The 16,304-nt window shown below is 45.1% G+C and overlaps 1 protein-coding gene across 1 annotated transcript in view; it reads right to left on the reverse strand.

Moving 5' to 3' along the window:
* LOC307235973 (ATP-binding cassette sub-family C member 5) overlaps window positions 1-16,304 on the reverse strand; it is a 36,802-nt gene that overhangs the window by 3,469 nt on the left and 17,029 nt on the right. The window contains exons 8-25 of the mRNA XM_080008233.1: window positions 14,869-15,017; window positions 12,603-12,710; window positions 11,262-11,627; window positions 10,072-10,143; window positions 9,844-9,968; window positions 9,685-9,757; window positions 8,954-9,157; window positions 8,260-8,385; window positions 7,976-8,014; window positions 7,858-7,918; window positions 7,544-7,728; window positions 7,046-7,192; window positions 6,126-6,255; window positions 5,573-5,726; window positions 3,323-3,451; window positions 2,462-2,648; window positions 769-858; window positions 46-238 (exon numbers count right to left, since the gene is read on the reverse strand). Coding sequence (XP_079864359.1) covers window positions 46-238; window positions 769-858; window positions 2,462-2,648; window positions 3,323-3,451; window positions 5,573-5,726; window positions 6,126-6,255; window positions 7,046-7,192; window positions 7,544-7,728; window positions 7,858-7,918; window positions 7,976-8,014; window positions 8,260-8,385; window positions 8,954-9,157; window positions 9,685-9,757; window positions 9,844-9,968; window positions 10,072-10,143; window positions 11,262-11,627; window positions 12,603-12,710; window positions 14,869-15,017 — 2,538 coding nt within the window. The remainder of the gene's footprint in view (window positions 1-45; window positions 239-768; window positions 859-2,461; window positions 2,649-3,322; window positions 3,452-5,572; window positions 5,727-6,125; window positions 6,256-7,045; window positions 7,193-7,543; window positions 7,729-7,857; window positions 7,919-7,975; window positions 8,015-8,259; window positions 8,386-8,953; window positions 9,158-9,684; window positions 9,758-9,843; window positions 9,969-10,071; window positions 10,144-11,261; window positions 11,628-12,602; window positions 12,711-14,868; window positions 15,018-16,304) is intronic.

Genomic DNA, 16,304 nt, shown 5'->3' on the forward strand with positions numbered 1-16,304 from the left:
TTGTGGCTTGGCGGGAGGAAAAGGTGCAGTTGGAGCGGTGCATACCGGAGCCCGTGCGTCCCACGATGCCGACGGTCTCCTCGGGCTGGATCTGGAAGGACAGCTTCTTGAGCACGGGCGGCAGGACGTCGCTGTAACGCATCTCCACCTCCTGGAAGGAGATGCTTCCCTGCTGCGGCCAGGAGGGGGCAGGAGAGGACGGGCCGGCCATCTGTCTGGGAGCCTCGCTCTCCAGACACTGAGATAAGGAGAAGACGATGGTATCTGATATTAACCTGACTGTGTCTTTGTCGAGGTGTAAAGGTCCCTGTCTGGCCTGCGGTGTAATTCATAGACTTCTCTCTCCGGGAGCTTTGAGATAGACGCAGAGAGAAGAGACGCTCATCTGGTGTTTGTGTCTCGATGGGTTCGTGGCCGTTGTGCGGTGCAAGCCCCGTTGTTGTGCTCTGAGGTTACACGAGAACTTCTCACGCTCTGGTTGTATCACACACACACACACACACACACACACACACACACACACACACACACACACACACACACACACACACACACACACACACACACACACACACACACACACACACACACACACACACACACACAGTCCCCCTGACTGCTCCCTCATACTGGGCTGGTCAATATCTGATGATGTTTGTGTTGCTACATGATGTCCGTGTGTGTACTCCAACACTATTGAATCAGTTCCCCGCGATGCACCTTCCCCACCGTGCACTCGGCACGCCTCTGAGCGCTTCTGCGTTTTACCTTTATGTAATGATTGATCCTCTCAACCGATGTGAAACGAGCCTCCGTCTCCGACAGAAGCCTCACGGTGAACTGGAATAAGCCGGTCAGCTTCAGGGGAGCGAGGGAGAGGGGAGAGAGAAAGACACGGGAAAGGATGAGGAGTGACAGGGAGAGGGCGAGGGAAAGAGAGAGTGTGATAGAAAGAAAAAGGTGACATGGAGAGAGGGATCAAGACGTACACAGAGGGAGGGACGGACAGAGGTGGAAGGTTAACGATTGATACAGACAATTACTGCTATCAATTACAAGCTCTGCCCTGACAAAATAGAGCAGTAAAACCTATAAAAATTTACAGCCCACCAGATTACGTTCGCAGATTTTACTTCCGGTTCTATCTTGTAAATGTCATAAATCTCCGTCCCTATGTCCCCATCAAGCGCACACATTGGTCATTTTTATCAGACATACGGTGGAAAGACAAAGACGACAAAGGTCCACATGGGAGAGAGCTGAACAAACAGAGAGCACGTTCCTCACGGTACAAGGCCTCTGTGCACGTACACTTGCACGGCGATATCACATATGTACACAAGACCTGTGTCTACTTTGCATTGGTTGCCTTTTTCCCTTCAAAGAAATGTTTTTGCGGACCCTGTACGTTACATTCAAGAGCTGCTCAGTTGGACGCCGGCACCCGGTGCCAAGTCCAGTTTCCAGGGCACCGTGACACTTGTTATTGAGGGAGGGATCGATGGCTGTGACCGGGCTGCAGATAAAGGCAACCCTAATCTTATTATTATTATTTTTTTTACCCATGACACGGATCAATTCCAAATTAATCCTTTTGCAGTCTGAAGGGAAATTAAACACAACACAACACATCATGGTTTGAGATCATTTAAATTTGGCGGACCCTATTTGTGTGAGGTCCTGCAGCGGAAAACACGTCTGATGTGTGGTTTTGCGGTTCGTTTTAACGCCGCTTCCCGCGGCACATGCAGCTGTTTCTCTCGGCTCGGGCAGTGGCAGCTACAGTCTCACAGCTAGAACCAAGCCTTGGGCTGTTTGCTGTCATGCCACAAAAAAAAACACTTTCGTACATTTCAACAGTTCATACTCGGACGAGAGTTTAAATGGTTTCTATGACAGCCTCATCACTATTTGTTGTTGCGTAATTGTTAATTACTCATTTAAGAATGGATGTCTGTTAGGGCTGGTATTGGGCAAGATCTCACAATACAATTGGATTTCCATACAAAGGGTCATGACTCAATTAAATGTAGATTCGATTCAATAATGATATACAGTATATCCATATATTGACTTTTTGTTTCCAGCATTCCGTCTTATACAGAAATTAAATATTTTCATTTAACAGGAAAATGGTTGCATCAACTTCCAAACAAAGTTTCGATATTGCAAATTTCAAATCGATTCAGAAATAAAAAAAAAACAACTGAATTTAATCTTATCAGAGTAAACTTATTTTAACCCAGCCCTAATCCCTGCTCATGATATTGTATATATTCAATACGAGCCACTTTCAAAAAATGTGACTGAGCAACAAGGTATGCAGGCTGAATGTAGCTATGATTCACTTTCCCATTCAACGGGATCTTAGGATTTGAGAGACCTCTTCTTTACACTAGCACAGCACCCACCCCCATGTTTGCATAGCCGAGTGCACAGTGCGATGAGTATGCGTGCATACCTGCACTGCGTAAGATATGGCCAGGCCTGCGTAGGCTGGAGGAATCTGCTTATGCATGAAGACAATGAGAAGTGCCACTGCAGTGATGAGCGTGATGCTGATAAGGTCAAGTCGAACAGCCAGCCAACGCATCGCACAGCTGAAGAGGTAGTGGGAGGCCTGGTTGGTGTCCAGCAACTCCTGGTACCTGAACGGAGAGGGAACCTATTGTAAGTTTTAGCACAGAGCAATCAGAGCCCAAGGCAGAACCCTCTGGAATAAAGTCTAGCATGTCCAGCGGTGTAGGGTTGAAGGAAGCAGCTACACAGTTTTTCTAAATTGAGACCCTCAGCCATAGCTCATGGAGGGGTGAGAGTACATATATAGTTTATACTTTCCATTCGTACCAATTGCACACGCAATATCTCAACCCTGGAGCCCAATTTGTACTTGGTAAATCACACTTTTGATAGTTGACTCTCAAAATATGGTCATTTTGTCGCCCTGTAGCAATGCACGGAGCAAGGCTCCAGTCATTCCTACAGTGACAAACTATCCAATTGCACGACGCAAAAAGCCCCTCCAAAATCCTACAAGTGTGACAGCGACGATAAAGAGCTTTGAGACAGCTTCCCCTATCTAAATTTAAGTAGCACTCAAGTATAAATTAGGCTTAAGGCGTGGTGAAGGGCTCTTGAGTAAGACATTGAATCCTTTAAACAGCTCCAGGGGGTGCTCTTCTGATCGTTACCATCAAACTGCCTTATGGGAGAAGAGCGGGAAGATGAATCTTTCCCCTTTTAGGGACAGATAAAAAACAAACCCTGGCGAGCCTTAGTGGCAAAGTGTCTCCTTGGACCAGAGAAATGTGTCGCCTCCCACCTGTCCAGGAAGTCGTGGTGCCGTCCGTACGCGTGGATGGTGGAGAGCCCCTGGAGGCTGCTGGTGATGTGGGAGGTGAACGGCGACTGGCTGACGTTCTCCAGACGCTTCAGCTCCCGAATTAGAACCCTGCGGATGGAAGGAACAGGTGTGTTGAGCCTGAGATCCAGGGGTCTCAATTGTGACTTTAAAATCACTTTACAGGGCCATATTTAACACATTGGAAACATGTGGCAGGCCGCATTAAATTTGGGCCTGCAAGTCCATACAAGTTTATATTATTCTGTCTGTTTATAGTTGTTTTTCCCCTTCTGTCATGGTATGTTGTCTATTTGACACCCATCCACCCAGCATGGTAAATGCAGTACATACTAGTGTGCAGGTAACGTAGCATTTACATTTTAAGGCTTAAGTTCCCATGCTGTAAGTCTGCGCTTTGCATGCTAGTTGAACCAATATTACTATCTCACTATCTATCAGCTGCGTGAAATTCGGGGTGAAGTAGAGGCATTCCAGCTGAACAACAGGGTGGCGTGGAGGAACCACCAAAAGGAAAGCATTACATTCAGTGGCATTGCAATCACCTGCGTGCGGACAATGGCAACAGGGGAGGAGAGTGCACGGGCAGGAGAGTGAATTCTGACAAGGAGGGAACAAAGCGTTTCCCAGTAGAACTCAAGTCATTTTCCAGCTTGTGATATATATGCGATATTACGAACGCCGCTGCACACCGGCGCTGCTACGCCAGAGACAGCAGGGTGGTGTGAGCTGGAGAGGGGAATATTGACAAAGGTGGGCTGGTTTTCCACTTTTAGATGCCCAGATGAGGCTGGATGGTGCATGTGAATCATCCCATTTTTCTCATAAAGCCGAGAGAGAGAGGGAAGGGGGGGGGGCATAGCACTTCCTGGCACTGGGGGCCGTGTTCCAGACAAACATGTTGACGCCCTGGGCAGTCTCATTTCACAATTGAATAACAACTGCTTTAAAAAGCCGGCGATTTCAATACAAATTGTGCTTTGATGTTACATATATGAGCTATTCAAATTCAAGGATGTGGCAACTTCGGTTGTTATTTAATTGAACACACGCATTTAACACAAAGAGCGCTTGGTGCCTTTAGGTGACATATTCAGCAAATACATCATCCACCCGATTCTCTCTGGATCAAAGGTTATGAGTTTCACGTTGTGGCACATATGCCCAGTTAATATTTTCATTCTGATGAAACTGAATATTTCATCACCAAATAGAGATGTGTGTATTGGTGTGGCTGGTTATCTTTCTGGTGTGTCATCTCCATAAGAAGTGCAAGTCACGTTTCTTTTGACCTTTGTGATGGAGGAACTTGAGAAATCTGTGCTTATTTCCCAAGGTGCTGGCATGTGGTTTGTTTTACACAACGGCTGCAAAGCCTTGAATAGAGACGTGGGCCAAGTCCTTAAATCAACCCAGTGCATTTCGGGCGACGACAGATAAAAGAAGAATAGATCTATCGGCATCCCATTACTGATGGCTTTCTTTAGGGTCCCACAGGCAGCGCTGCGTATCACAACACCTTTATGGTTTCAACATTGATAGTATCAGGTATTGAAACATTCTGTGGCTTTGTTTGAATTTGTCCTCTGCATTTGCCCATCTTAACTGTCTAGGACCAGTGGGCAGGGCAGGACAGGACAGGGCACGGGGACCAGCTCCAGCTCCACAGCAGGACACAGCAGTGTCTTGCTCAAGGGCAAAAAGATATGACTTTATCAACCCCCCCCCCCCCCCGAGAGTTCAGGAAATAGCCACAGTGTGAACTTGACATAATATTTAGGTCTTTTTGATGCTGAATTAGTGAGCCAAGTAGAAGTGTCATGTCAGAAAAGCCAGTAAAAAATAGGAAAAAACATTTTACATTTTGTAATATTTGTGTGTAGATTGTGCCAGTGGAGCCCCAGAGAAAGAGGCATGTTGAGTTATGTTATAGACCAGTGGCTCTTAACATTCACAGCCTTTGAGAGGTTGCAGGGAACGCGAGCAAAACCATTAATAGTTAAACTTTACCATTAAGCAATGTACATTAAGCGTGTGACTGTTTTGATAATACTTTGACTGTTTTCTCCTTAACTATTGTACAGACAGGTATGGAAGTCTGGACTAAATCATATCAAACAAGAAAAATCGTCTCAGATTGGAATTCCAGACAGAAGATGGGGTCTGTGGCCTACTGCGTATCAAATGTAAAGGTCCATGATCTATTCTGACCTGGAGACACGGTTGACGATGCAGAGGAAGGCTCCCAGGGGCAGGATGCAGAGCAGGAACCAGGGGAAGACGATGCCCACCATGCCCAGGCAGAAGAGCACCAGCGTCAGGTTCTGGAGCAGCATCTCAGCCTGCATGGCCAAGCGGACGTCCACTGCAGGGAGAGATGAGACGAGACGAGACAGGATATTCAGAACTGCATGGATTTGCATGAAATTGAGGTAGAATACCTCTTTTTGTATGAATCTCTTATAATATCTTGTATCTTATTGCTTATTGCTGAAAGACAGAGGGACCTCAAAAATGAAATGGTGCAGTTAAAAAAAGTACATACATGTACATACAACATTTAAACTGAATATTTTGAACATATTTAAAAAATATACACAGATAAGTAAAGACTAATAAATAATGTTAGATACAGATATAAGATAACATAAAACAATGGTAAAATAAATAAATAAATTGATAAACAAATATGAATAAATAAATAAATTAAATGCTGGCATGGCAATTAAAAAAACAACAACCCAGAAGGAGAACAGGCCCTCACCCTCATCCATGTCTCTCGAGAAGCGGGTCAGGATGCGACCGAGAGGCGTTGTGTCGAAGAAGTGCATGGGGCTGAGGAGAAGCTTGCGGAACAGCTTGTCGTGCAGCGTGGAGGCGGCCTTCACCGTGCACTGTCAATGCACAGGCACACACACGAACACACACACACACACACAGCGGTGTTGACAGACGCCATGTCAACAAACAAACGCGGGAAACATACGGAATCGCTCACAACTCGGATAAACAAAACAAGGAGAAACCTGGCGTGTGGGAACAGCAAATGTCAGGTGGGAGTCGCGAGCGCAGACCTCGCTGTTTTTAAGGATACGCGTCACCGCGAGCCGTCACATCTTCAGGCATTAACGAGTTTCTCGGAGGCTGATGCGCAAAAGGTCACGACCCGATGCTTGAAAGACGCCCCGCCGTTTGGATAGAAATGTCTTTTGGCGGCGGCAAACGCATTAATTCTATTAATGGAATATTCAACACTCCAACGATCTCATCACAGCTCGGGGTAAGAAAAAATTTGCCATCTTTGAATTTCAAGTGGTGCACAATAACGACGTGACCTAACAGTCCTAACTGTCAAGAAGGGTTAGCCATAAAAAAACAGGACAGGACAGGGTGGCGGGCGCGTGCACACACACACACACACACACACACACACACACACGCACGCACATGCACACGCACACGCACACGCCCCCCTTGAAAGCAGTGAATCATATCAGTGGGCACAGAAATTAATTTGGCTCGTAGGCACTTTTAATTATAGAGCTGAAGCTACACGAGCATGAGCGATGGAAAATATGGAGACAATAAGAATATCAGGGTGTGACGTCCCCCTTCACCTCCTCTTGGCGCTCCATCAACGGCTAAATGAATTTGTTCGCCGCTCAGTGGGCGCTGGACGCTCACCTTGACAAACACCAGCCCTCGCACAGTCTTCAGCAGCAGCGCGGCGCCCATGGACAGGATGTAGATGGTGGAGTAGTAGCTCACGTGAGGGTTGAGTCGCATGCTGTTGCTTTCCAGGGTTTCATTCACAGAGATTATGGACGAGTTCTGGAAGGAAGATGGGACAAATTACCGTGAACAGGGGGAGAGTCCAAAACTACACAAATAGAATCTCTGTCTCTAATAAATCAAAGGCTATTGGTTCAAAAAAAAGTCAGTGAGCGACGCCGTCTATTTTTAGTAGCAGGTTTTTCCCCTGCACATCTGTTTCTCTGCTGCCGGTGCCTGTTTTTAATTAAGTTTACCGGCGGCAGCATTGACTTTTTTTTAATCATGCGCATTCAGATGAACGCTCAGTCGCCTGCTTCGACGCGCTGAAGCATGCTGGGTATTTTCCTCGCGGGAGCCACTTGTGAGGGATAAAGAGAATATAAAAAGTGGGGAGCCAAACAAACCCACCCCGCTGCCCTGTTGGATCCAGTGGCTCAGCCACCAGTTGCTGAAGGCGATGCTGCCGGTGGTGGAGAGGAAGAGGAAGGCGTTGAGAAAGAAGACGACGGGGCCGCCGGCCGCCTCTATGTACGCAGAGTACACCGACCAGGCCACTGCCCCAGAGCCCTTCTCCTCGGCTTTCATCAGTTGTTCTGGGGAGGTAAGACGAACAAAGGAGAGGAGAGAGAGGGCTGAAAAGGGATCAGATGAAAGAAGGATTAGGATTCTGAACAATGAAGCCGCTGCTTCCTGGCTGCACGTGGGCAGCGAGGCCCTCTTACCTCGCTGCTTCTTCTCCGCCGGGGGTCTGGCCACCTTGATAACGACCTTGGAGCTCTCGGCCTTCTTCGCCCCCACCGCCACCACCTCCTCCTCCTCCTCCTCCTCCTCCTCCGCCACCCTCCGCTGCTTGTTTTTCAGGTTCATTTTCACCAAATTCTGAAGGGAACAAAGGGAGAGGCAACACAACACCCAGAGAGTCATTGAAACAAAGATATTAGCGACAGGGCCTCCAGGAGCTCCAAGACTAAATCAATGCATGTATAAATAATGAAAAGACCCCGTATGCATTAACATTTTCCAGTCACGGGGCCGGGCGTCTCAAAGCCTCATCAATTATTGAGCGTTTAAATGTACAGTGTTGTCCTGGAGTGGGAGGGGTAGGGGGGGTTGTGGTTAGGTACCTCCTGTTGGACGCTGGTGAACAGGGTGGCGTAGTCACGCTCTCTGCACATTAGCTGAGCGTGGGTGCCGTGCTCCGCTATCTGCCCGTCCTTCATTAAAATCACATCGTCACACTCCGTCAAATACTAGAGATAAGGAAGAAAGAAAGCGACGCTGAGTGTTATTCGCCACTGCAATTTGGATTCAAATGTTTTTGGCCCAATTCAACCTTTCACAATGCAGCAATGGTTAGAGAAGTACCGACAGACCTTTTACTTCGGTAAAAGTACAAATACCCTGAGAAAAAATTACTCGAGAAGAAGTTGAACAGAACTCTATTTGAGTTAAGTATGTGAGTACTTGCTCTTAAATGTACTTAAAGTATTAAAAGTAAAATGACGTGTCATATCAGGTGCCCTGATCTCGGAGAGCCTATAATACAATATAAAGAGCGGTACGAAATGTAGTGGAGTAAAAAACCAAATGTCTACAAATTAAGTAGAGATATTTGTACAGTAACAAAGCACTTCTACGTTTCTGTTACTTTCCACCACTCGAATAGACAATAGCTCCGATCGACACTGCAGCTCCTGGAAAAATGTCTATTGGTGATTCTGTGGACAAATAACTCAAAACGGTGCATCTGTCCCCCGTTTTGAGTCACTTTTGGAAGAGGTTATTTTTAACAGCTGATTCATGGCGAGGCGCCTGTACCTGCAGCTGGTGGGTGACAAACAGCACGGTGCGGCCCCCGGTGGCAGCGCGGATGACATTGTGGAAAAGGTGCAAGCCCACGCGGGCGTCCACGGCGCTCAGCGGGTCGTCCAGCAGCAGGATGGGCATGTCGCTGTAAAGGGCACGGGCGAGGCTCACCCGCTGACGCTGCCCGCCGCTCAGGTTGGCACCTCGCTCGCCAATCTGGAGCCACAAGATCAAAGTCAATATTCATTTAATGAGCCGCAAAACAATGTCCAGATCTCGTTTTGGTTTGTACAGAAATGTCAATTAGGGGCGACAGACTGATTGGCCCGATTGTTAGAGGGAGCCGCACGCTATAATGGAGAAATCACAGATTTGACTGGCGGACTGGAAACGGGCTGTGCTGCTGAGGTGTGCTTGAGCCACAACTAAGACTTCTCAGCACCCTGACCAAATCCACTGTGGAGGAGAACACCATCTAAAGGCCTCATTTGGAAACTGTAATAGCAAAAATAAGCTCTTTGTTTTATGCAGCAAAAAGGATGGGCTATGTCCAAGTTGCATGACTAAAGCAAGGCAGATAAAAAAACGGGCAAAGGGGATAAAAAAACATTTATTGATCATAGGTTTGAAGAGTCAGATCGTCTGCCTGCTTAATTTCCAAAACCCAATTGAGCTGTATAAGTCTATTAAACAGCATTTGTTTGATTCGGCGCACATACACACATCTAAATCCACATTTCTACCTCAGTCATGTCTCCATACGGCAGCTCGTCCAGGTCAGGGACGAGGCAGCAGGCCTCCAGGACAGCGTCATATCTGAGAAGAAAAGCAGCGTGTTACAATCACGGGTAAAAGGTACGTCACAGCTCTGTTGGCTCCCGTTCACCACCAGGTCTCCTTACTTGTCTTGCTCGTACTCCTTCCCAAACAGGATGTTCTCCTTCAGCGAGTCGTTGAGGATCCAGGCTTGTTGGGAAACAAAGGCAAAGCCGCCGCTCGCTGCTACGTTTCCCTCCAGCAACGTCATCTGGAGCAGGGAGTGGTGATTTGTGTTCATTTATCAAGGAATGCATAATTATATTACATTATATTATATTACATTATATTAAATATGGTTTGTTATTTCTTACCTGTCCCAGCAGGGCAGACAGAAGGGAACTCTTTCCACTTCCAACACTTCCACAAATGCCAACCAGTGTCCCCTGTTAAGATAAACAAAATTAAAATAGCGAGAATGAGGTGGTCTTGGACGGACTGGGGAGTCTTACACTGTAAACAAACAAAACATATGATATGTCCATGCAGGGCTCGACGTTAACGGTTGCCCAGTTTCCAAGGGAAACTGGGCAACCGTCAAACCATCTTGTGCCGTCTGGTTTCCCTGTTGTCAACAACTTTTCATGTATAAATGCGTAAAAACTTGATAAATATAACCAAAACAATGTTGTTATTATGTTAATAATAACACATTATAATTAGGGGCCCAACCCATAGTAATTTCTTTATTTACCTTTGAGAAGGTAGCCTAGTTTTTGTAATAATTTATCACAAATGTAAAGCAGTCATTATAAGTTGTTTAATAAAACAATTATCTGACTGTCTTGTCACCTCTTCTCCCAATTTTCCAATGCACTCTATTTTACAAATAATAAACAGTTTGACTTAAATATGTTTAACTGGTCTAACATTTACAATTGAAGAATTTGATAATTTTGTAATAAGTGTGAATATAAAAAGATGTAACCTCTAACCTCGAGTACTTACCTCGAGTACTTGTAATACCTATAAGTCCAAATAATTGGCCTTATGTTGCGGAACTCACCGATTATGTCACACTTCACAGGATAAAGATGACTAATGGCCGGAAAATTTAAAATATTGTAATTGTAACATTACTTTTGTATTATAATTGTAATATTGTAAAATGTAATATGTACCTAACAAGGCTAAAATGGAACCCATGTATTGCTGCCTGCAGCTATATTTTATATAATAATAATAATAATAATAATAATTATTATTATTATTGTTATTATTATTATTATTATTATTATTGTTATTATTATCTTTACTATCATTAGCAAATATATCATAATAACAAATTATAATACATTATAATATTATTTTAGATATGAATAAGTAAATAATGAGTATAAATAACTAATAACAATAATTTGTATTCATATTTTTAATGTTTCCCCTTTTCTGATATCTCTTTTAGTATTGACACGCCTTAATTCTCTGACACTTCTAAAAGTTAGCTTCAGACCCTGTGATGTCTACTAAATTTTGTGTGTGTGTGTATGTGTGTTGTCCGTACCTTCTTGACGCGCAGGTCAATGCGGTGCAGGGTCTTGTGCAGCGGCGGGCGGATGCTCTGGATGGAGGAGATGGTGCTCTGGGGACTGTCCTGCTCCATGTTGGTGAGGAGGCTCTGGCCGTTGCGTGCCTCTGGGTTCGCCTTGTGCTCCTCAGCGATGATGTAGAGGCTGAGCTTCTCCCTGCGCAGCACGCTCTTCATGCCGCCTCGCTTGAAGTGCCTTTTCTCGGGAGCCGGAGGAGGTTTGGGCGGCGGGGGGGAGCAGGCCTTCTCCCACGCTAGCGTGGCCTCGCGAAACTCCACTGCGTTGCTGGGATCCTCCATCTTCACCATTACCACCTCGCGGTCCTCCATCATGAAGAGCCGCTGCCCAACAAGGTTTAAAATGGACTAATGGTTAATTAATTGCTGTAGGGAAATGTAAACCAAGTGTGTTGTCAAGTATTCTCTTTTCGGCCTGGAAGTGGGCTCGCTTATTTAGCTCTTAATTCACTTGACTGTTAATATTCAATATTCCTGTATTTATTTATTTATCCTTACTATTTGCACACTCTACCTCTTCAAATATGCTGCTTGCCCGTTGTACACTAGTACATACTGTTTTTTACTGTTTATTACAGTGGTACCTCGACTTAGGACTGTAATTGGTTCTATAAGAACGGTCTTATGTTAAAACAGTCGCATGTCGAAGCAATTTTTCCCATATAAATTATGAAATCATGAAGGGTTAAAATAAACAAAATACACAGAACAAACACAGTAAATATGAAAAAAATATCGATAAGCCACGAACTACGTGCACACACCATGTAGGTGGCCCGCTGACTGACTGCTGACTGACTGCTGACTGACTGGCCGCCTACGCGCCAACTGCAAATTTCCACGCTTGTATCTTGGAGCAGTCGGTCACAAGTTGATACAAACTTTCGCGACTATTGCTACCGGTATCTTGGATTAGTCGTAAGTAGATGCAGCCGTAAGTCGAGGTACCACTGTATATGGTAGCGTATGTAAATATTTTTCTTAAATTTTGCCTCCATTGTTTCCTGCTTTTTACATTTTACTAGATGTTTTGCACAACAGACATTATTCATTTTAAATCATTGGTCTCAAATAATTGGTCTTGAAGGGCCCTTTTCAACAGATGAAACAAAGACAAAGGGTCACGACGATTCCTCAATTAATCCTTCTCTTGAATGATTGCTCTTGAATTCTCAAATTATCGAATATTTCTCTCACAGTAGTTTAGTATAGGGCTCAACAAATTCCCCTGGTATGGATAACAGTTTCCATATCATCATATCAAATAGTAAAATGGCTGTCGTCCATATTCCTCCTCACCTGGAACCTTTGGACGGCCACGCTGCCCTCTGACAGCGACCTCACCGCCAGAGGAGTTACCTTGAGGGCGAAGGTCATGGAATTGAAAACTGCAACCACAGTGAAAGCCTGAAGACACAGAGAAGGGACCGAGAGAATATATATATTTCTTTATATGTTCTGGGCATTAAATAAAAAAATGAATGTGAAGCACGTATGATTTAGAACAGGGTGGCATACAAGGACTTCTAATGACTTTTTATTTCCTCAAACTTATAGGAATGATTTTACATCGGAGATTTTTAGAAATACACAGGAGATTCCAGCAGATACCAGCAGCAGGTATCAGTGCAGTGACTTCTTCACCTGTATGTGTAAAAAATGCTCTGGTTCTAAACCCAAAACTAAGTTCACTAATGTTCACACTGAAAGAAAAGTTAGAGGTAGTTCATATTCTATTTTTGGAACTGTGCATGTATATAAAATAATAAATAAAATAAAATAATAATAATAATAATAAATATAGCTGCAGGCAGCAATACACATGGTCCATTTTAGTCATGTTAGGTACATATTACAGGTTTCCGAGGTTCCTGAATCTGCGCTCTGTGATTATATGCGGGAACGTTTGGAGCGGACCGAGGGGCTCTCTCCTGCTGTGTCAGACCAGACCTCACTGAAAATCATGGGATCTTACTTTAATCGCTCTCCTTTTGCGGGTATGGGGGCCGCGCCATACTTAGGGGGGGAGGAGGGCGAGTTCAAATTGGCGTTTGACGAAGACCCGCTGCGTCAGCTCCGGAGAGTGCAGCGGCGGGGGAGAGAGCCGAGGGAAACACCGGCGCTCCTGCTATACGACTGGCTGTTTGTGTCACATGGTTGTTTGTCTGCTCTGTACTATTGGCTGTTTGTGTCACATGGTTGTTTGTCTGCTCTGTACTATTGGCTGTTGGTGTCACATGGTTGTTTGTCTGCTCTGTACTATTGGCTGTTGGTGTCACATGGTTGTTTGTCTGCTCTGTACTATTGGCTGTTCGTGTCACATGGTTGTTTGTCTGCTCTGTACTATTGGCTGTTTGTGTCACATGGTTGTTGGTCTGCTCTGTACTATTGGCTGTTCGTGTCACATGGTTGTTTGTCTGCTCTGTACTATTGGCTGTTTGTGTCACATGGTTGTTTGTCTGCTCTGTACTATTGGCTGTTTGTGTCACATGGTTGTTTGTCTGCTCTGTACTATTGGCTGTTTGTGTCACATGGTTGTTTGTCTGCTCTGTACTATTGGCTGTTGGTGTCACATGGTTGTTTGTCTGCTCTGTACTATTGGCTGTTCGTGTCACATGTTTTGTAAAACGCACGAGTAGATCAAACGACTTTGAAACAACAGTTCACGTTTGCCTGTAAACCAGAACTTCCCATTGCTATAACTCACTGTGTTGTCCGTGGAAATAGAGCTTCACTCTCAGTGACTCTCAGTGACCGTTCGGTGCTGTGTCGGGAAATGATGACGGAGTGATGGAGTGACGTAATGACGCCGTGGCGACTTTGTGTGATTAGTTATACTTTTCTAGGTCCTAGTTTTCCGATGCATTCTGGATACATGAAACGCATCATGGCCTCCTTCAATTTGCAACTTATGACTTCCTCGAATCCCGCAAAGTATGGAGGGACACAACATGGCATCTAATACGGGACGGGGCTAGATGCCATCTGAATGCCTTCATTTACAAAAAGAGCAAAAGAGATAAAATGTCACACGAAAAGGCCTGCCAATGTCAAGCAGGTAAGACGATACACAGACACCTACACACACGCACTTTGTAACCACTACAGAGCGACCACTATACTACGCAGCTCACATGAAGCGCATGGACTTTTGGCAACTTTAGGTCAGATTTTGTCGGTTTCTCCCAAATTTCTGCTCTGTATGTCAATCGATTTGGACGAAGGTTGAACCACAAGATTTTTGAGACGTCCCGGTTCTAACGACACCTCAACCATGTTTGTAGCTTCTGCCGTTGTTCTGTTCCAGATAGTTCTCAGCCCGAAAAATTCAGAGGAAAATATTACGAACAATAACATTTGTTCCGCCAGCTGGACCCCTAATAATAAGAATAAAAATGAAACAAAATAATAAGAACAAACACAGCTTATTTAAACTCCAGCAATCCAGCAATCATGCTATAATGGAAACTTTAAACTGAAGTACTATTAAGACTACTAGTACAGGCTCTGTCACTAATTTTGACACTCTTCCGTCCTTCCTTGTTTGCGTATAAAGAAACATTACCTCGGCGGCCGTGAGGTCGTAGCCCATCGCCATGTGCAAGGTGAAGGTGCACACACTGGCGATCACCACCACGATGGGAGCCACACCAACCGTCAGGCTCTGCACCACCCCGGCCTTCTCCAGGATCCCCTTCTCCTCCAGCCGCACCGCTAGAGAGACAGCGAGAGAGCGAGAGGGATTGATTTTTTTTATTTGAAAACTCACATTTATTTGCATTTATTTGTTGTTAAAACTATATAGACAAACTTAAAATGAAACAAATATTAAAACAAAGCCAAGCAAAACAATACCAAATAAGAGTAAACTATATTTTAATTTACAAAGACAACAAAATAATTAAGATATAAATAACTAAGTAAATAATATAAACTAATAATAATACCAATGACATAGCAATGAGTAAAAGTGGAGAACTAACAAATCATTTCAATGTTCACCAAGTAAACAAAAATTAAGGGAGAGAGGAAGGGAGGGGGAAAGAGAAGATAGAAGAGGCAGAAATAAAATGCAGGGCAAGTTTGTTCACGGAAGCAAATATTTGCTTTAGCGACAGACATAACACAGCAAAGAGCTTTTAAGCTTTATCAAGCTCTTTAATGAGTAATACCCCTTTCCCACCACGACAAGAACCCAGTAACACACACTAACATCCGGCATTTGTCATCAGTGGGAAAGGAAAAACTCGGGTTTCACTCCCGGGTCAAATGACCCTGCAGTAGACACAAGTTTCTTTTGGCTCCGGCTCTGATCGGCTTTGATGTGAACAGGGCACCCGGGTCGACCCGCTCATTTTGGCCCCTTTACCGGCGCGATGCAATGTTAAAGCTCCGGATCTTGTTGTGTTAATAGACAGGAATATCCGTGTATCATTCCATCATTTCATATCCACTGCTGCCTCACAGCAAGAAGGTCCTGGCTTTTATTCCCGCCTGGGGCGCTGTTGGCGCTGGGCTCTGGTGGGTTATCTCCCGATTGGGGGCCTTTCTGTGTGGAGTTTGCATGTTTTCCCAGTGCTCACATGGGTCTCCTCCAACATAAAAAAGGAACCCCCACACTTTCCTGTCCTGTCCCATAGTGAAGGCTGGCTGCCCCTGGAGGAAGGATGGCTGGGATGGGAGAAATGCAGAGGCTGAATTTCTCCAGCGAGTGCTGGCTGCGTATGTCTCCCTGCAAGCGTGTGTTGAGTGTAGTGCATCTGTGAGACGAGTAATAAATGATTCTTGATTTAGAATCAGAAGTTATTGACCTTTTTGCCGTATGGGGGACCATGAAATGTTTTGAGTTTCTGCTCAGTGGGGACTTCAGCTGAGAACCCCCATGCTTGAGCCACTCCAGCATCGCCCCCAGCCGGTCTCTGAACCGCCAAAGGACCGGCCGCGCACCGGCACAGACACTCCACGCTGCTTCTACTGTAGTGTTGGGTCGTTCACGAACGA

The sequence above is a fragment of the Zeus faber genome, assembly GCF_960531495.2.
Source record: "Zeus faber genome assembly, chromosome: 10".
Classification (NCBI taxonomy): domain Eukaryota; kingdom Metazoa; phylum Chordata; class Actinopteri; order Zeiformes; family Zeidae; genus Zeus; species Zeus faber.